Source organism: Morone saxatilis, unplaced genomic scaffold (assembly GCF_004916995.1).
Source record: "Morone saxatilis isolate NCDOM2014 unplaced genomic scaffold, NCSU_SB_2.0 Contig4, whole genome shotgun sequence".
NCBI classification, from domain to species: Eukaryota; Metazoa; Chordata; class Actinopteri; family Moronidae; genus Morone; species Morone saxatilis.
The window spans coordinates 3,516,668-3,538,420 of record NW_023339984.1 but is presented as its reverse complement, the minus strand read 5'-3'; the positions used below and the strand labels follow the sequence as shown (position 1 = coordinate 3,538,420).

Genomic DNA, 21,753 nt, shown 5'->3' with positions numbered 1-21,753 from the left:
TCAGTAGGGATGCACAATATGGATTATTTTTCAACCAGTACAATAACCGATAATTACCTGCTTTTCTGCCCCAACTGATAAGATAAGTACTTTCCACCTTTTGTATTTTAAAAATAAGTTTATATCCTGTAGTTTTTACACACCTGATGGTAAGAAAAGGCTCAGATGTAGTGAGCAAAGGTGGATTATTTTTAATATTCATTCTTCTAACCAAATCTAACTGACATCACTATTGATAATGCAACAAAAATAACAGTTTTGACTCTTCAGATGTTTCACTTTTTTCTAGTTAAGTACATAAAAAAAACTACAATACTTGCTCTGCTGATCGCTTTGCATTTGAAATTGAATTTAAAATAAATTATTATGGACAGATAATTTATCGGCTGTAATTTAATTTATAATTTATAATATAAATTTCCCATTATCAGCTGCTAATTCATCCGTCCCAATAATTATTGTGCATCCCTAGTATTCAGTAAAGGTGGTAAATCTGATATCAAAACTATAACAGCTGTATAGATTGAACGTTATGGTACGTTAGTCACATCTGACATCAATAAATATAATTTATTTCTGAATGTCTTTTAGTATTTGAATATTATCGAGTAATGTCACTATATAACTAATGCAATCTATTAATGTATCTGTTGATCAGTTGGCAAGGTTATTTAGACTTTTCTCTGACTGAACCCGGAAGGTTCTCATCAACAAGTAATTGCAGTATTTGATCTATTCTATTATTGTAGAAATAAGATTTAAGCTTGTGACAATGGAACAATCATTTATTGTAATACTATCTGGACCACAAACACAGGCCCGTAGTGTTATTTATAGAAATTAATCACAACATAAATCACGATCACAATATTGGTCAGAAAAATACATATTTCATATTAAATAACTAGTTGCACAAGAGGCATACAAAATACTGTTTTTGAACAATAAGTTAAATAATTAGTAAATGTTTGTTCGATTCATACCAAGCGTCTTGTTTTCCCACGTCTTTATATCATGACTGCAGATATCTGCCTACAGTAAACATAGCTAGAATTATGACTAGTTTCTTACTTTCAGAAGCCTTTTGCTGCCTGCATTCATGTTCAGCGTGAAAGAAAACAGTACTGTGATGACTAATAATCCAACACACGAAGCCTTAATGTGGTTTTGTTTCGGTTTCTGTTGAGTTTTCTTTTCTTTCCACAACGCCCCGCTCTGCTTACTGTCAATCACCTGACACCTGCAGGAAGAAATGGAAAGTCTCTGCCAGGAAATAATCCCTCAAAAATGTGTTGCCTTACAAACTTTATTGTAGGTCTATTGGTAGTGTTAATACAAGCACTTAATCTCAATTTAGGTTTCTCTCACACACACACACACACACACACACCTGTACCTGCCATTTTTTCCAATTTAAAATAGTCTTAATGCATAGAGTTGTTAGCATTTTAATAGTGCTGTGAAGCTTTCTGTGTCACACAGGTGCAATCCATTTAATCTGTGAAGGATAATCATTGTAGTTTGCCTGCACACAGTCAGCAGAGCTAGAGATATCAGGGCTCATTTTCTCCCCTTCATAAGAAGCCATTTGCTGCCATCCATCCTTGTATATTGTGGAAAACAAGTTCCACAGACTTGAAAATAGACAGAGCTAGATAATCCATCACAGCAAACATGAAGCCTTCTTTTGATTTAGTCAAAGTTTCAGTTTTTTCAATATTTCATTGTGCCTCAGTTAAGTGTTGTCATATTAGTGCTTTATTATGTTACACTTTGCGTCCTGTCAGTCACCCACAGGAGGAAAAGGAAGTAGAATGTAAATGATGTATTTAAATCAAGTCATCTTACAAACCTTCCATCCGTGTCTTTTTATTTAAGTTGCCTTTATGGAACTGCATTTGAAGCTAGGTTTGACCTCAGGAAACCTTTTTTATTGCTGCTCTTCACAGAACAGATTGGGTTGTATAATCTCATGTTTCTGTTTGCTCCCCCACCCCTCCACGCCCATATCTTTTTGAGCATCAACAAATTGTCTTCTTTACTGTCTTTTTGCCTCCTCCACACTCCTTGCTCTCCCCAGTCGGCTTCTATTAGACAAGTGATCATCTCTTCTTAATTAGCCTACGTCTCATTTGAACTGTTAGGAATCAGTTCTTTTTTGCTCTCCCCTGCTGAAACACATTGTTGATGTTTTCTTATAAAAAAAGGATCTAAAATAATCCCACTGCTACACTGTTTTACAGCTAATGCTCCTCAAATTCTGTCCTCATACAGGGTATGGTAAAATGACTATTAGCTTTACATTTAATTTATGAACCACACATTAAAGATGACTCCGTATTTTATTAAGATGATCATTTTAGTATCTATTGTTGCCCACTGCAACGAAAGGATTTTTTAAATCTTCACTTTCAGTCTATATTTTTATCTTGCTGTCTCTCTTTATCTTTATTTCTGTCTGACCTTGTCCTTGTTGAACCTTGTCCAAGGGCCCTGATGTATGTCAACCATTGCCTTTACCCTGTCCTCTAACTTTAACTCTCAGTGCTGTGATGCCATTGGCAGGAGAGGTTGACCCCCATTCATTTCTCAAGTTAAATCCTCTCCCTGACCTCCCTCTGAAACCTGGTTTTGCTTTGAGTCAGCACTGTGTGACTATACACTAGTCTCCCTCTAAGTCTGAAAGTACAACGGATATACTACAGATGTGCATGATTGTTTATATAATAATCATGTCTACTCTTACAGAAAGCACTCAGAGTGGATAATGAACAATCTTCTAAATGTATATTAAGAATAAAAAGTGTTAAAGTTTATGCCTGAAATTAGTATCCAGATCTGCTAACACCTAATATTTGCGTGAGCATAAAATATCCAAATAGGAAGCATATTAACCAAACTAAAACTGAGACTTAAAAGAAATAATGTTTCTTAGAATTGCATATTCTTAAAGTCTTTAGGTCTTAGGGTTATGGTTATTTTGGTTATTTTGTAATGTCAGTTGACATTAATTTAAAACAGGTGAGGTATACATTATACCATATTTTCAAATATTGTGTTAATACAGGACATTTTAAGTACACCTGAAACGCGTCTTACTGTTCAGTAAAGTAAAACCCTATACATCTGTTTAAGGTTGCATCCCTCTAATCCTTTCCTTTTGACCCCAGTTCTCGTTTTCCCTTCCTGACATCCTGTATTAAATGGAGAATACTGTAATATTGTGTGGTGTAGATAAATCAGTCAATTTGCTTATTTTTTTCTTTATCAGGATTAGAAAGCCTCAACCATATTTGCACATTTGTCGGATGGAAGTTTTGTGTTTTGCTGTCGAGATTTTCTGTGAAATCTGCAAAGGCTATGTCTGGTGGATTAGCTTGTCACTCAGAAAGTTTTTGACAATCTGGGGGAGTTCAGGACAAAGCTTCCCTCTGATTAGAATGTAAAGAAGTGGGGAAAGGGGTATAGTTTGTGAGTTTGTGTGTGTGCATGTTTCTATCCATCTGCCTGTCTTCTCTCCACTTACTCCGTCTCTGTTATTCACAAATGTCATTTATTCTTCCTCTCTGAAGTCATGTCAAATAGCCTTGAATGCAAAGGGTTCTTTCTCTTCACTTTTGCTTTTTGAAATATCAGTTCCCCGAGTGACACTCAGTTGGCCAAAATAACAGGCTTTTCTTCGCAACTATAGACCATGTAAAATAATGGTTTGCAAAGCAAGACACAGCTATATCAAATTAAGTATCCCTTTTTGCTACACTTTTTTTGGTTTATTATGTAGAATTCAATATAAGGTATACCAAAGAAAGCAGTAGAAGCAGTGTTAATCGCAGCACTTTGAGGTCTCTTTGATGGCAGTTGCTGCCTAAAAAGCAAAACCAGCCCACTCTTACTCCAACACAGCATTGTTTGGGTAATGTCCGAACCTGTGAGGATCCAAAGAAAGTGTTGTACTGTGTGCTGCTCCAATATCCACCATGTGATTTATTTTTTCTTTATACCACATTTAAGCTACAAAAAACAGGGTGGGTAAACTACAGCTGGAAAACAGATAAGGACATTAGCTGTCCACTTTATGGACAGAATATTGTTTCCTAAAGTCTAAATACATTTAAGTTAACTTGACTGCACCAGATGGTTGGCTGTTTTTTTAAGAGAAGAGGATAAACATCTTCTCAAAACAATGGCACTCAAATTTTTGAGTGCCATTCTTTGCTCTTCTTTTGGTGAAGAAATACTCTCCAGTTGTGATATAACTGATACTAGCAGTATCTATGCAAACCTTTATGGGAGCCGCTATTCCTTCCATGTAGGTAAGCAAGGGCCTGTCATGGATCACCCGGGAATTCTAGGCAGCTGCATCTGTAGCGCCTTTTACTTTAGCTGCCATTACTTCCTCAAAGGACACTGCTTGGGCCTGTACCACTGTACTTTGACCTGACACAGTGGATTCACTCGTGATTGTGTGATCTTGCGAGTCCAGCTGTCTCATAAAGTTACTGTTTAGTTATTGTAATTAAGTAACCATAACTTTATCATACTGTATATAGTTTATTTTATATATTTTACATACATGCATACATTACTACAGAGTTCAAACTTTTTGTTACTGTCTCAGTTGTATTTGTATTTCAGTTTGTGGCTAGTTTATCAAATTTAGTAAAATTGTGTTGGAGCGTGCCAGGGATTGATGTCTGCATGATTTGCATGTGCTTTTCTAGCAGTGTATAGCATTGCAAGGGATAAACAATCACTTTCTTGCTGATGTGATGTCAAACTTGTGATGACTTGCTGCTGTGCTTTAGCCCTTTATCTATCATGAGTATAGATAATTGCAATCACAATACATAGAAACACAATGGTTGACTTCTGAGGCCACATTTCTTATTACGTGACAGATTGGCTTAACAGTTCTTTTCGCAACCATATCCTGTATTGTATATCTTATTTTAAATCTGGTTCCTACATACTAATGATATTTAACCTGCAGTTGAGCTGTAATATATTTGCAATTTTGCTGATGAAGTTATGATTATGTTTAAACTGTTATTCATATTTACAACTAGTGTGTAATATTTGCAATATTACAACACCAATTCAGGCTGTTTTTGTATCCAACCAACAGTAAATTGTGTAGCTTTCTTCATGTGCAAAGAAATAGGAGGACAGTGACAGAGAGGGGGTTGTTTTTCAATGCAGGCATGCTTTTCTCCCTTCGGTAAATCCTTTAGTTAGCTTGGTGAGGATTAGGTCTGAAAAGTCTCTCATTTGCCTCCAAAGCCCTCAGGGATTCATTGGTGAAGAAATCCAGCTTCTTCATTGCTTCCATCTGAATTTTAGTTCAGTATTTATTTTATTTATTTTGATTGCAGCCCACGTCTGATTTCTGCTCTCTTTTATACCCTGACTGTCTCCTTGATTAATTTTAGTTTTGCTGCTGGAGGTATTGCACACTAATTTTGAGATATATGAAAGAAGTGTCACATTTGACTGGCTGTCAATTTTAACGTGAGTTCATTTCAGCTTTTATATTTCTTTAGTTTGTGATTGGGTGGAAAAGGTTAGAATAAAGAATTTGAATACATCTTTCTATCACAGACAGGATTCTAAGCCTTAGCAATGGGGCCTATATTTGCACAGGGGCATCACATATACATAGGAAAGCTTAAGAGTGTTGTCTTCTGAAAAACGTTCTTTCCCATACTGTATGAATCACAAAGTACATTGAAAAGACTAGGCTCCCAGTGGAGCTAAAAGCCTGAGGCTATGTGGGATACAGCCTAATGGAAAACAGCTCTGGGATAAAGGTAATAGGTGGTTAAGACTACTGGAAACCATCAATGGGATGAAAGCAACAAGCTTAAAGAGATGGGGTATATCCTATCAAGTGTCTTGACTGATATCGTATTTCTTCCCTAAGGCTAAATTTCACAACTATTCCCAGTGTGAAACAATTCTTGCTCAAAAGGAATATTTGTCAAGTAAGAATCACCCTTTAAATTATATAGATTTATCAATAAGTGGTGGACTTCTATTTCCTGTAACATGGCATATTAATGGATATTACGTTCTCAAGAGATAAGGAATTTCTTCCTAGGTGCAATATAGAGAATGTGACAAAAATTTTTTAAAGTTTTAGAGCTTGAATATGATTTATTGAAAGACTAAAAGTTGAATTTGTTGATATGTTTTCCATTTCAAGTGGTGCTCTTAATTGTTTTCGTCTGGCTTTTATGTGCAAACATAAAACTGTCTTAAAATTGTCATTTGTCAGTTTCCATGTTTTTCTCTTTTTAAAATGTTTCTTTGCTTTTAAGAAAAACATAATGTGAGAAGTTAATGGTCTTTCCATTTGTTTACCAAAGCAGTTGTGAGCGGGTCTGAGCATTGGTGCTATCCTCAGGAATTTAGTCCAAATAAACCAAGATATTTGTTCTAGTGTTTCAGAATAAAAAAAAGTTTGTTGTTCTTCTGTCTCTCCAGGTTTCCCTCTATGGTACCATATGAAGCTGAGTTATGACAGACACAGGGACCTCAAAGAAATATGGGATTAGAGACTATGTTCAGAGATGAGTGGAAGCAAAAGGCAAAGCCATGGCCAGTGATGATATGAACCTCTGCTGTACATCAAACATGTTTGCTTCAGCTTGGGAGAGAGGAGGATATGAAGGGAGCACAATGAAAGAAAGGATGATGGATTATGATCAGAGATGAGAAGAGAGGAAAGGCAGAGTCATGGCCAGTGATTATATAAAAAACCACTCGACATCAGACAAACTCGGTTCCTATGCTTCAGTTTGGCAAATGCTCCATCATTTATGAAGGCGTGCTGGTATCCTTTCTGCTGTTTAAATGCACCCCAAACTATCTACATTTAAAGAGAGGTCTAATCTATATTGTTTTATGTTGATGGTTTTTATGGTAAATGACAGTACTTGTGACAGTCACATTTTCCCATTGAACTCAATTCAGAGCAGTTCAGCAAGAATGCATGGTGAGACCATCCTTCAACTAAAGAACTCCTGATGTCTTGATTAGATGTCCTTGAGGGCTGCTGTTGTCGCCTAGCTCCCTGTGGAGGGTGACAACAGAGGGGACAACAGAAGAGCAAAAAGAGAATAAAATGTCTCCAGGAGTCATTATTTGATGAACCCTGTGGTTTCAGTTGTCTGTATTATCATTGTTTAAGCTCAATACCCTCTGAAGATGCTTTCATAGATAATAGTCATTAATAGTCAATGGTACAGAATTCAGAGAGAGAAAGATAAGGTTCAGTCCATGTACAGGAAAGTCAGGAGTAAAACCACTTTTCAGGAACTGCACTGGTGTGTTATGAAAAATCTGGTTGACAGTCTTACTTTTCAGCCACGTCAGTGGCTGGTGGTGGGTTTCAGATTTATAAATGGGTGATGTTATCATCAGATCTTAATGTTAAAAGTGAGCAACTATGCAGGCTTCCCTACAAAGCTCTAAAATGTAGAATATTTTTCACTTTGCCTTTCCTCATAGTTTTCATAAATTGTAGAGGTGTCACAATTTTAATTCTGAATCTAAAACTGGTCGAAATTAACTTTCAGTTTCAGTCATCGAAATCAAAAGCAGAATTTATTTTTCCTCTCCACCATTGCCTACTACGACACATCTCCAAATGGGGGAAAAAAAACACTCCAACTTGACATTACGGCCACTGTCAGAGTTGGATATGTATTGCAGTTCTTTGATTGACCCTCTTTATCCACTGTCACTACAGTTATCTAACAATTTAAGTGTTTCCACTGGTAACATTTTATCTGTGGTATGAAGCGTTTAACCCAACTATGCTTTAAAGAATGTTGAAGGACACCATTGTAACACTGCATGAACATGGACGTTTTATTACTCTTCTGTGACACTGAACACAAACATCCATTCTATTATACTATATTACTGTAACTATTATGCTTATCTCACCATGTTATGGCTAAAGTAACTTAACTACCCCTATAGCATTCACTTGCTTAAAGGACCAGTGTGTAGGAATTAGTAACATAGCGGTGTAGTTGCAGATTGCATCTCCCTTGCTTCACCCTCCTCTTCTAAGCACCAAGGAAAAACTATGTTGGCTGTGAAACTTGTGAGAACATGCATATGGCCCTATCTAGCGTCAGTGTTTGTTTTATTCATTCGGGCCTACTGTAGAAACAACATGTCGGCCTCCATGGAATGCAACCCACTGCATCTCTACATATATATAAGGCAGTTCTTATTTTATTTACAGGTGATCATACACCAATATAAACATTACTATGAAAATGATATATATTTTCTGCTAATAGATCCTCCTAAATGTTACACACTGGACATGGTAGGTTTTTGCAGTTGACTTTTTGTTACCAATTAACTGATGAAATAGGTTGTTATATTTTAAATGAATAATTTAACCATATGGCCTTAGTGTGGTACATTCCTAAGGTTATATCATACTTGATACCTTTTTAAATAATAATTTGAGCATGTAAATGACAGTTGTCAGGGCATAAAACCAGTGATCTGTTAATCTTTACATATCAAGGCTAGATAATCTAACAATGGCATAGCCATTAGTGCTGGAAAAAGATTTCAATCTAATGGTGGATTTTGAGAATAATGACACCCCAGATAAATTCTGTGCTGCTGTGGCACAAAATGCCTGCAGCTATTAATGCTCTGGCTGAAATACTGTAGCAGAGAAACACATTGAGCCAGTGCAGTGTAGAGTTAAATTAAAATAGTATTGACCGTGCTACAACTTAATACAGCAGTGTCCCATGAAGACCCGGGCCCAGCAGCCACAACAGCAGATCAAAATGCCAAGCTCTCCACAGGGAGGCCATGCCAGGCTAGAGGCTGTTTTACATTCTTGGGTAGTGCCTCATCCTCCAACATGGGGTTTCTAGAGTGGCAGGCGGCTGCAGTTTTATTTTCTAGCATTACAGACTGGCCTCTGCTGCTGTAGGGTAGCTTTTTTTAAGTAAAGCGTCCTGCTGGAGCCTGATCTCTTCGACTCCCCCTCACTGTATCATTAAGCCAGAGAGAAGTGTGTGAAAGTCAGTGTCTCTCAGCTGGGGATCCTCTTTGGTTGAAGCCTCCTGTTCCCTATGGGAGGTAGTCTGGTTACTGTATTCTGGTTTAGGGTTCTCTACCCTCCTATTGGGCATTTCTTTAAGAGAGTAATTTGTGTTTGTGAAAATATTGGGCCATTTACAGGCTTTTAAGATAGTCAGCATTCTAAATACATCAGATTATATATTCAAGGGAGCAAACTTAATTTTGTTTTTCTGTCAAATCTCCGGGATCTCAAGCCTCATTGGTGGTCTTTATTTAGATTTTATCTCGTGAAGATTTTGTCTGAAGAAAAAAGAGGAAGACAATTATTTGAAGAAAAAGTAACATCTAATGAGTCTGCTCTTTGTGTCTTTTCTCTCTCTTTCTCTTCCATGAATTCCCTTTGGACCTTCCCCTGAAGCTGAAGAGTATGCTGTTGAAGGTAAGACTGATGCTTTACTCTTCAGGCCCTCTGATGGCTTCCCTTATTGCTGTCATGGATGCTGATGCTGGTTGCTTGTTAATACTGTGTGCGCTCCCTATGGGGAGGATCATTGTCAGTTTGGACTGCGGTTATAAGTGACTTCCAGGGGGCCTAAATTACAGTTTCCAAATAACACAAAAGTGACGGATGTACAACCAAAATGATTTCTATTTTACCTCTTGTTTATTTTATCTTGTCTTTTTTAAATTTCATTTTGTTTTTATTGTGGTTTATCCCTCTCTATATTAGCATATGGTTGTAGGAATATATTCATGCACTTAAAAAATAGAAAAATGTCAAGGCAGCCTGGCAATCTTGAGTCAATTTACCAGATAACAAGGTTTTGTTAAAGTTAACAAGATATAGGAAATGGTGGTTTTGAGATGCTGTCTTCCTGCTTTCCTCCCGTTCCTATCTCCAAAAAAAGGTGAACGAAGGCTGCCAGTTGGGGAGCCCTGAGGGGCCTCATTAGCCCTTGGGCCAGGCACCAAACCAGTGCTGGATGTAGCAGACTTTATGGATAGATCAGCCTTAGCTTGTCTGTCTGCAGGCTGCTGCCTGTTTCCACTTTGCACTGTTCAGGATAAGATTCACCGGCTGGTTGACTGAGTCTGTTTGCCAGTCAAATCAGACACTCAGATGGACAGACAAGCTTTTTGGAATCGATGGGTTAAGTAGTGAACAGCTGCCTAGGTATGGGTGTGTGCGTATGTTTGCATGTTTTGGAGTTGCTTTTTCTTCTTCTTCTTCTTGGTATGTAGAATTCTTGTACTTAGACTGTTTGAAACTGACATATTTTCAGTTTTCCTACATGAGTGAGAGCAAACTTCTTCTAATTACTGCGTGTGCGTACACGTCTACGTCTGTGTGATGTCCTTTTAGTTGGGACCCATGCCAGTACCACTGAAGCCCTTGATAGGGAAGTGTCAGGGGGAAGGAAGGGAGCAGGATTAAATGGTGGCAATTGCACATTTCTGTCTGATGGTGGAGCCCGTCCAGACTGATGTAGAGTGAGGAGAGGGGCAGGAACGCTTTGTAAGAGAAGGAGAGAGAGAGGGAGGTGGAGAATGGGAAGAGAAGGCTGGTGTAGAGGAGTGATTTTACTCTGTGACAGTCCCAAGAGAGGGCAGACAACTCCTGAGCCACCCTGGAGTCTTCTGTTAACTTGCTGCTAACTCTAACACATGTACAGATGTACAGTTAAGTGTTATTGTACAAAGTAGTGTAGCAAAGTACCAAATATTGTGGGCTGTTTTATGTCAAGGCAATGTCACTCAGGCCTTATTTTTTATCTCAGCTCTTGCAGTTTTCTTACTGATCTGAAGTATATTCTGCAGATATTTCTTTGTACTGGGCAAGGGCATGTGTTGTAGGTTAAGCTTACTATTAATTATGTGGGCTCCCAGCAATTTGAGAGGGGAACACCTCTCCTTGTGCAGAGGTCTAGGTGTTTCCTCCAGCAACACCGTAACTCTAATATAAAATATCCCTTGGGTTTTTTAAGAATATTTTAAAAAGCTTCGGAATTTATTTTGACTCCAACACATACTCCAGGGTCAGAAAACAAAAAGTGTTTTATGCTGATACTTAATATAACTTGAGTCCTAAAATCTAATTGCTAACACCTCAATTAATGTGTGCTCTCTAAAGCCATGTCATTTAATTAAAAACAAGGAGTTGTGTTCCCAGTTCCCAGTGTATTTTGTATCAACAAGACAGCTCGATAGATTTATTTAATGGCCCATTGTCTCTGATACCAAACCCTCAGAGTGCTACTGCACTTCTTTCTTCTATTTTTAGGGTTTCCCTGTGAACGTATTTGGTCTAATTAGTGTCGGTGACCATGTGTTCAAAGGTTGGTTGAGATTGATGATGCAGAGTGATGCTGAAAGCCCCGGGGAGACCAGTGCCCCTGCAAGGCGGCCGGTGGCCCTCACTCTTACACTGTAGGGCCTCAATTGATGATCTGCCTGCGACACTGACCTGTTTTTACCGGCGAACCAGCCGCGCATGGCCATCTGTGTACTGATCGCCAAACATGTCCTATCCCTTGAGGACTGCGCGTGTGATATATAGTTTCATTATGTAAGCACAGGTTTACCTCATAGCCTGGTGCAGAGGTGTTCCTGTAGAGGCGAATACAGAAATGGCTATAAAGTTTGAGGCAGAGGTAGCCTAGAGGACAGGTGAATGGGTTTATGACCTAGAGGTAACCATTTTATCCACTTGGATCTATTTGGAGGGTGGGCTTGTGCAAGGCATTGAACTTTGAAGAAATACTGTTTTGGTATTGATTTATATTTTTGATATGAATGTATGTAAATGTAAAGCTGACTATGCCTGGTTGAGAAATTGTTGCAAAAAAGAAAACTGAAGAAATAATACATTCCAGAGGCATTAAAAATGCATGTTGTTCATTCAGATGCTGAAGGATACCCATTTAGAATTTTCCTCCAACTGATGGTCTGACAGACCATGACCATGACCATGAACACGGCCGAAAGAGAAATGGCTCATCTACAGTTGGACAGTAACAGATCCAACCTAACCCTGGTCAGTGTGACTGGCCTCTGAGACTGGCTGATAGATTTTGTGACCTGGTGCTGTGTTTGGGTGAGGGAAGTTCTGAGCTGCCCACGCTGATCTTAATCAATCTGATCAAGGCTAATGATCTTTTCTTTTTGAGCTACGCAGACCTCAAACTTAATCTCACCCTCGGGGGAGGGCAATAACAATTTTTTTTCTTTTCCCCGGCGTAAAAAATGGGGTTTGATGTTGGCTAGAGATACAGGATTATAGATTTGAGTGGGGCCTGTAGTTATAGGAGATTACTTTGGATCATCCAAACCAGATTATGGATTTTGTTATTTGCTCAGGAGAAATAAAACAAAATCATAGACCAAAAACTTGAATGTTTTCTAAATGCGTGTGCATTAAGACAACAGGGATCAAGGAGAAAACACACAGTAAAGCAAATATTAAATGCATTGATGTCATTGTGGTATTAACCTAGATTTTGTTTATTTCTGGAACAAATGGTTCTTGTACGTGATCCTTATTCATATTCTAACTGTTGTTGTAATTTGGAATACCATTGGCTAAAAGGCTGACCACCTGGTTGATGAAAACTGTTTTGATCTTGCCAAAAAAGAAGACATTGTAATAGCAATTGAGAATGATAGGCATTCGTTTATATAACCGCATGGCATAACAACGCTATTTGTCCATTCTTTCCGATCAATAAAGCTTAACTCTGCATTTTTCATTGAACGCACAAGAGATTTGCAGTGTTCAAACAAAGCAATCGATTGTGGAAGATTGCTGGCTAGCTTTTTACTGTCAAGCACTTGAAAAGAACAGGCTGCAAATAAACCAACACACATGCACAGAGTAACCTCATTGCAAGGAAAAAATTACCAAGGAGTGGAAGTGTGGAACAGAAGTGAATGGTGTCTTTAGCTCTGAAATTGCTCAAGAGCCTTTGGACAGTAGGATGCCTTGATGTTGCCTCTGCTTGCCCAGTCTGCCAGATGTTGCAGTAAGATTAAGCATCCTCAGGTCTTGGAGGAGTCCAACCATGCCTGTTCTCACAAGACGTTAATTTCACCCCACTCAGCTCACACTCTTTTTTTCTCTTTCTATTTTTCTGCTGTGTGATAACAAAGTCTAGAGGGATGGAGTGGGCGTCCACTTGTGAGCAACTCCAGATGCTTCAGTGTCAACATGCGTGGCCACAGGCTGTTTGCTATGATGTAGAGAGAAATGGATTGGACAATGCATGGCCTGAAGCTCTGGTGTTGTGTGGTGTTTGTGCTTGTGTGTGTGTGTGTGTGTGTGTGTGTGTATATAAAGAAGAGCATTAGGTGTGCCAGATTTTGCTGCTTTTCTTGAGTTTTTCTTTGTTTGCTTTTGCATTTGCAGACTAGTACAGAGCAGTAAAACCTTTAAATGGCTACTAGCTAAGCCTCTATCTGATACTTCTATACATACAGTAAACACTATATATATAGTTGGGTTTTTAAATCATGATGCTTTTCAAAGAGCTTCATCAAATTAGATTATTTTGATTTATATGATCTTTTCTATTTCGAGTAGCTGAAAGGGTGCAGCAGACCAACCACCACTGTTTTTTGCATATTACATTTTGCATGACTTTTTATAAATTAAACACTTTTAGTTGACTGTTTTCCCTCTACCCACCACACACAAGTCATAACTTCAGCACTTCTACTATACAGTGACATACTACAATGAGCTTTGAAAGGGATTTTAACGCTTTCTTCAAAGTAGTCGTTTCCCCTGTGTACTAAAATGAAAATTTGTTGTGCACCTCTGTGCCATTGTTGCTTTTGAAATAGGAAAAAAAGACAGTCTTTCATGCATTTCCCAATGGATTTTGGGGTTATGGGGTATTTGGAGTTTATATAGCCTTGTCTGTCGTTTGGTTGTCTTCACCAACTAATTTATGCCCGGTCAGGGATACAGTCTTAGTAAGCCTCCTCTTTTTTCGATCCCTCTACAGCTACCACTCTATGATTTTTTTCTCTCTTCCTCTCCCCTTATGCTTCCACCTTTTTTAGCTTTGGCCCTGTCTCTTCAATCTCCTGATTTGTCTTCTTGCCACCTCTACTTTCGACATCTCTTCCTTGCTTTCCTTCTACCAGTTCTCTCACTCTTTTTCTCTGTCCTCTCTTCTTCATCTTGATCACCTTCTTCCCTCTTCTGGGAAGATAAACTTATAGGTTGTAGCTAAGAGGCTTATTGGTTAGATGCCCTTTATAGGAAGCTGTGAAATGCAGCTTTACTGGGCTATTGAAGGCTACATAGAGTAGACCGGGGAAGAGACTGCAAAGAAATAAGAAGTGGACCCAGTTTGAATTATTATTGCCCACACTGTGTATTTAATGCTGTGATATTTAGATTATAACTTGCTTTTACAGCTATGAAATGTAATTGAATTGAAAGACGTTTATTTGCCCACATATTAATATATTCAAAGGCAACACCTCAAGACTTTGGTGTTAACACCCATTGTTAATCTTTAATAAAGCTTTGACCTTAATGTTTGACACTATCATAAGAGATCATAGTTATGTGTATTGTGTATTGTCCATTGACAGTATATATAATGGACAGAACTTCCGGGTCGGAAAAGTGAAGCCAACACGAAGTGTATTAAACCTGCATTCTGTGTAAATTCCAGCAGGTGGCAGCACTGTTGGCTGCAATAATACACCGATCCCATTCACCTGAATGGAGAATTATCCGACTTGACACTTAATTTATGAGCTCAGTAAAGGGTCTTTAGGGTCTCAGTCGCTAGTTTAACATTTTCTTCAATACATTATGATGTTTATTTAGTAAAAAAAAACTGTGCAGCCAATGAGTGTAGATCAACTATGTCACGCCTGCTGGCTTGCGCTGGCTCCGTCTAACTGTCATGGCGGTGGCCAAAACGCCCATTTTGAGGCTTTAAAATTGTATACCACAAACCACAGGTTTTTGTCATGTATAGGTGTTAGGGCTTTAACAATTAGTCAATTAATCAGTTAGTTGCCAATTATTGAATTAATTTGCAACTATTTTGGTGATCAATTAATCATTTTGAGACATTTTGAAGAAAATAATGTCCAAATTCTCTGATTTCAGCTTCCAGAATGTGACATTTTTCTGGTTTCTTTAGTCCTCTATGACAGTAAACTAAATATGTTTGGGTTGTGGGCAAAATAAGACATTTGTGGACTTCAGCTGTCACAAAGCGTTTTTTACTGGAAAAGCTTTCACGCAACCCAATGAGTGCAGCTGTCGTCAACTCTCCAATCCGCTGTCTGTGTCTCCTTCACTCTGCTGAGCTCTGTGTGTTGGTGTGAGAGCTGGCTCGAATGGAGACAAACAGCAGTGGAGAGAGCCGATACAACCACATACATACCAACTTCTCCATGCCACTGCAAGTGCGACAAAAGCCCGCAAACCAAAAGCCAATAATAGTAATTAATTCATGTAATCCGCGCAAAAGATGTACAGACAACAAACACTCAACAGAATACAGTTAATTCAGGTAATGACTGCACAAAGCAACAAACACTGGAGATAGAAACTCCCTCCAGACAGTGACAGGGCCAAAAAGATTACAGAGAGGGTTTGTTATTTTGTACTTGTTATTATACTACTGTTATATTGTAGAAAATAAATAAATAAATGAATAAACATAACTGCTTCAGTGCATGCAATTATTTTTCTTGGTGCACTGCAGAGCTATTCAATTGTCAAGCATACACATTGTATTAATTTTAATAACTTTAATGTACTTGAAGGACAACTTTATTATTTAGGAAAAGACAAGTATTGGATCAGGACTCAGTATCAGTAGATACTCAATATTAAATGACTCAGATGAGATCAGGGGCAAAAAAAAACTTGATCGGGTCATCCCTACTAAAAGGTTTGAGAAGTAGCCTACAGCATAGATTTATGATATGTGTGTGTAGACTGGCATGCTGGGGATATATGTAAAAGCTAATAGATTCTTATTTTCAACCCACTGTCACTTTCAGCCTGATTTGTCAAGTGTCACTGCTTCATACTTTTTTTCCAACTCTCCACAAAACTTGCCATTCTTTCTAGAGTGTGAGAACACTCCTGTTTTGTACCTGCAGCCTTTTCTGATTTCATTTATGCCATGAAATGCCACTGACTGCAAAGCTAAGAGTCCAAATGACACTGCGAGAGATGGCATTTGGGCAGACCCCAGTAAAAAGTCCATCTCATACCCGCTCCACAGCTGAAAGCCTGCACTAAGAAAATAAAAACACTCACACTCACTCTCACTTCCATCCTGCTGCTAAGCCAAAAGGTTGACGAAGGTGTTTACTACCACATTTTTCTTTAGTTTAGGTGTGTGCGTGTTTTTTTTTCTTTTTTTTGTGTTCCTCATAAGACATACTTTGCATTTCTTTTGTATGTGATACGTATGCCGGTGTGTGTTTTACCATCATTTATCTTGTCTATGGCCCAACTCATTCTCTGATGACTAATACCACACTTTTTCGTCGTCTTCTTAGAACCAAAGCCAACAGTTTTCTTACTCTGATGCATTCACCAGGTGAACATTTGATTCAGTTGTCTTGTTAGGCCTTTATTTGTTGTCCAACATTCATTTAGCAGTGTACAATTATGTATGAAGGGCTGTTGGTGGCACTGAGGCAGTACAGAAAAAAATGGTCTGGTAAAATTGAGATCAATAGGCTGGAGAGATGAATGAGTGACCAATAAAAGAAGGGAAATTGGGAATAGAGCTATTCTCTCCTCATCCCTCCCTCAATTTCATAATGGGAAAATAGTAACACTTGAGTGAGCTTGTTTTGCCACTGAGGACCTCCCTCCGCTTGAATGTAAAATGATATTCTTTTGGGATTCAAGTAGGGTAGATTGGAGAATGTATTTTTCTCTTGCTTCATCCTCTTTTCTCTCTCTCACATCTCTTATCACTTTTTTTATTTAGTCTTCTTTTGCAATCACCATCAGGCTTTCTGCCTCTTTTTATTCTTGTACCTTCTATTTCTTGGCATTGCCTTGAATCTTTTGTTTGTTTTGTTTTTTTGACTCACTGTATTTTACTTTATACGTTTAATTCAGTTATCTTTAAAAATAAGTGTGGCATGACTTGACCTTAAACTTTAAACACAAATCATTTCACATGCAATTTCTCTATTAATGGAAAGGAAGGTATATGGCATCGGCCACCGGGATTACTGGTAGGGATAGACACCACAAAGCCCGTAAATTGGTGATGATTACTTTTACTTTTCATACTTTAAGTACATTTTGCTATAATACTTAAAAAACAAAACAAAAGAAAACCCCAAATGATATGATAACTTTGGCAAACACAACACACAGCCTTTCAGTAACTGTTATACTGGAACCTGAGCTTGCAGTATGGGGGTTAAACATTGTGGCCACAGAGTAACTTGTTTTGGCCACTGGTGATCAGGCCGTGGTTAATTTCAAACCAAAGCTTTTCTATTTGTCTAGAAAAACACTTTGTGATTTGAAGTCAAACAATGCCTCGAACCCAAGTTCAAGCCTTTTGTAGGCAAGCAGCTGAAATGTCCTTTAGCATGACACCATACCAGCAGAGGGGTTGCTGCACTGTATCTGATCCTGGTCTTTGACATCCATGAGGGTGAGCAGGAGATAAATAAAATATCACAACATTTAACAGCCTTACGGTCCACATTTAATCTTAAAAGCCAGATCTGTGGTGTCTAAATATGCTGTAATCTAAACATATCTTGTGTAACACAATAACCTTTAACCAAAAATGCACACACGTACCAATGATTTTTATTGGCACTGTTGATACACGCTACTTGTTGTTTTTGTCAGACTTTGTGGTTTGAAATTTAAATAAATTGAAAAAATATTATACTCTCAACAATGTTGTTTTTTTTTGTCGCAGACATTAGAATGTAGGCTTTTAAATGTTTATTTCCCATGATCCTTCAGGTGCTTGGAAGACACAAATGGCCATCTAAACAAAAGCAATCTCTGTAATCCTTTAAAATGACAAACATCATACCAAACCTGTCAGTCTGAAACTTGGCATCCTTGTCGACCACCTACATAAAGATTTGTTAGCTTTTGCTGATAATGGTAATGCAGGGGCTAAAAGCGCTTGACTGACAAGCAGAATTAAAGTATTTAAACTGTGTAAAAATTACAAAAATGTTGAAAACATTCACAGCTTGTAAATCCCCAAAATATCTTTAGGCTCAAGCTGACAAAGTGTTTGAGTTGAGAATCCAGATGTATATTTGCTTCATTAATTCTGTCTCTAATATTGAATATTGAGATAGACAGAGCTAGAAAAAGCTTCAGCACTACATTTTTCATTTGTTGATAACTAGTTTTTGTTGACAATTTGACATAAGCCCAGGATTTAGTGTTCTTAGATTCTAGCCAACAATTTACTCTAACTTTTGATTATAGCAACAGCTCCAAGCTCAAATCTACATAGTCATGGGTTTAGTCCGATTTTGCTGGATCAGGACCAGGCCTTTTAAAGCCTACCCCATCAATGAACGTAGATTCAGACATGGCTGCTCTGGTTCTTTGTGTTTGAATGATACATTACAATCCCACGTTTGACTGAATGACATTTTGTCCAACTCTCCAATTTGTTGTTCCATCATTTTAGCTAAATTATGTTCAGGTAGCAAAATAGATGGGGGGATTGTGATATAAACTGATGCAATTAAGTAAATGATCATCATTATTATCACTATCCTTAGTGTGCATACAGAGATTTTTAGTAAAGATTTTCTAGGTTCTAGTAATAAAGTAATAAAATATATAGGAGGACAAACCTTTTATTAAAACTATTTTCTAATCAGGGTATATAGAGTCTGAAAGCCACCGTTTGCAATCTGTGGGGGCCATTATGTCAGTTACACACTCACATAATTAAAAGCTGAACACTGATTGCTGAGTGCTTCTTTGTCCTTTATAAAATCAACCTTTTATCTGTTGATGTAAAATGGAAATGGCCACCATCTTGACAAACCAAACTAAATGTCATTACATTCCATTTGAAATTTGTTTGAAATTACTTTTTATGTTGCAGCAAGCATTAGAAGTGAAGGGAATTTGCCCTAGACAGCTCACGATTAACGTTGAAAAATTAGTCCATTCTGGATTCAAACCTCAAGATGACAAAATTACAAAGTCAACACTTCAGCAAACTGTACAATAAGGCTTTTCTTGATTTATCACATCCTGGCTCCTGCCAGGGTCTGCACACCACTGATTAAATAAAAATGTCCCGCTTAAGTTTCTTTGGCTTGCTTTTTTTTGGGCATTTATTAAAACTTTTCACAAAAATGTTGTCATCAGTGTTTGATTAATATTTGCTGCTCTGCGACCACAAGCATTACAGCTCTTAACTCTCTCTCTCTCCTCCATTATGAACCTGTATGAACTCTGTCTGTGTTTTAAAAGTTCATACCAAGCTTTAATCAGCATGAATTAAAATCAGCTTTGAGCCATACCCGAGATTTATTTGTGTAGATTGCTTAATTCAAGGCTCTTTTATAAAATCCTGCTTTCTGTGGCCTCCTGTGTGCAGTTGCAGACTAGTTTATGAACAAAACCGTCATCTCTAAGAAAAATAAATGGTTGAACTGTCCCTTTTACAACATCTCTGCCGACAAGGCTCCCCAGTTTTCCTTCTCTCCACTGTCAGCGTGGCCTAACAGCTATGATGAGTTGTTATCAGAAACACCATAAATTTGTTCAGCAGCTGCCACAAAGCCTCACTCCCTACAGCTCCTATTTATTTATCTATCGCCTCTCCAACTCTCTGAGGGCCAGAGAGGAGGAGCTTTAATGTCACAGACCCTCAGGCTTAAGCCTGGCCTGCTTGCTTTCTTAGCATGTGATCAATAGAGGTCGGACAAGTACAAATGAAGGGAGAACAGTGGTCAAAGAGAAATGAGGGTCAAGGAGCAAAGGAAAGGAATGTAAAGAGAGGAAGAAATAGATACATAGGGATAGGAAAACGAGAGAAAGAGAAAAGATAAAGCCGGGAAGAGGAGGAGTTGGGGAAATCTCAAGGGCTGAGGCGTCAAACCAGCAGGCTGTTTCAGTGCAAGGAGATGTGGCCTAGATACTTCACCAAGACTCACTGTTAATGATTGTTCAGCTAGGCCAGGGTTTCATTTTGTCAACTAAGCCAGAGTCATCCACAAAGTGTTATTATACACCATGTGACCATTCAGTGTGTGTGTGTGTCTTTGGGGGTGGGGAGGCCTGCAGGGACAGTGCCACTGTTGACTGTCAGTGCATTAACTTCTGTGTGACTATGAATTTCACACGTCAACCATTGTAATTTTTACATTGTGTCTTTAGTGTACCAATTGTTGTGATGCAGCATTAGCTAAGATGTACAGCACCCTCAAAGCTCACCAACTACTGTAATGGGATGTTTAGAAAACCAAATGTCCATTCAAATGCATTCTCTGCTTTGTTCTTTGGACCCAATATAACTCTGTATTTGGTACCATATCTGTTTGAAATTCAGACCACGACTCCTTGTATCAACAGGTCGGCTAGTTTTATTCTCTATATTGTTTGAGTCATCAGTCCTGCAAAATGAACGTGTAGAAGGCAAGTGGTGTACCAGTCCTGGTGCCACAGGTGGCCACTAAGCTTGTACTCCAGATTGGGCCTTTAAATCTATCCTTGCAGTTTGATTTCTGCAGGTTTCACCAGGAAAGTGAAAGAAATACAACCATTTGTTTTCTTGGCTTGACAGTTGAAACTGATCCAATCCCCCAGAACCTCTTCCTTGTTCCTTTTGCTGTCTTTTTTTAGCTGACTTGAGACCGACATAAACATGCTTACACCTGTGGAGAATCCAGAGTTTATCCACATCACTCACATCAATCTACTAATAGATTGAGTGTGTGAAAATGTGTGTATGCACATGTGTGAAAAAGACGGTGTTTGTGCATGTGCAGGGCCCAGATTAAGCTGTCACACAGGCTGTGAGTGGTCCCAGACAGGCTGATCAATGTGGGGCCAGCTTGCAGATAATGAAGTGGTTAGGTCTCCCCTGATGCCTTTAATTGAACAAGTGTCGCTGGCTCGGCCCATCTGGACAGAAAGCATTCTGGGAATTGGGTGTTTTCATGTGGACCGTGGTCTGAATGGATGGTAAAGAAGAGTAAGTTTGGAGCCATGTGACCCTGTGACTAGCTCAGGAGACAGTAAAGTGGTCACGTGTGGGAGGAAAAACTATCAACATTATTCTTTTAGCGTGTGCCTATGGTGTATTGTAAATGTAAGCTTGTGTGTGCTCCTTCTCTAAGGATTTGCGCTGTGCAAAACATTTTATTAAACAGTCCAGTCCTTAATTTATCCTTTTTCAGTTCAGTGAAGCTTTTCTCACAACTCATCTGTTTTGTGTCTGTGTTGAATAATCTCACATAGGCAGAGGGGGTCCCTCTCATGTTGTAGTTTTTCATCTAAGTCAATATTGTTTGACTTCATGTAGAGAAGTTTTAGCCAGTACTATTCTGCTTTTCTATGTGTGTATTCTGTCCATATCTCCGCCTCTCAGGACCAGTGTAGGTGGATCGTACTGTCAGTTGTTAACATTGAGCCTAGCCACCGCCTCTTCAATTGGAAGTGCACTTCCTCTGCTG

The 21,753-nt window shown here is 38.5% G+C and overlaps 1 protein-coding gene across 1 annotated transcript in view; it reads left to right on the top strand.

Moving 5' to 3' along the window:
• nrxn2b (neurexin 2b) overlaps positions 1 to 21,753 on the top strand; it is a gene marked incomplete in the record, with an annotated part of 560,348 nt that overhangs the window by 40,400 nt on the left and 498,195 nt on the right. Inside the window, 1 exon segment of the mRNA XM_035675730.1 lies at positions 9,485 to 9,505. Coding sequence (XP_035531623.1) covers positions 9,485 to 9,505 — 21 coding nt within the window.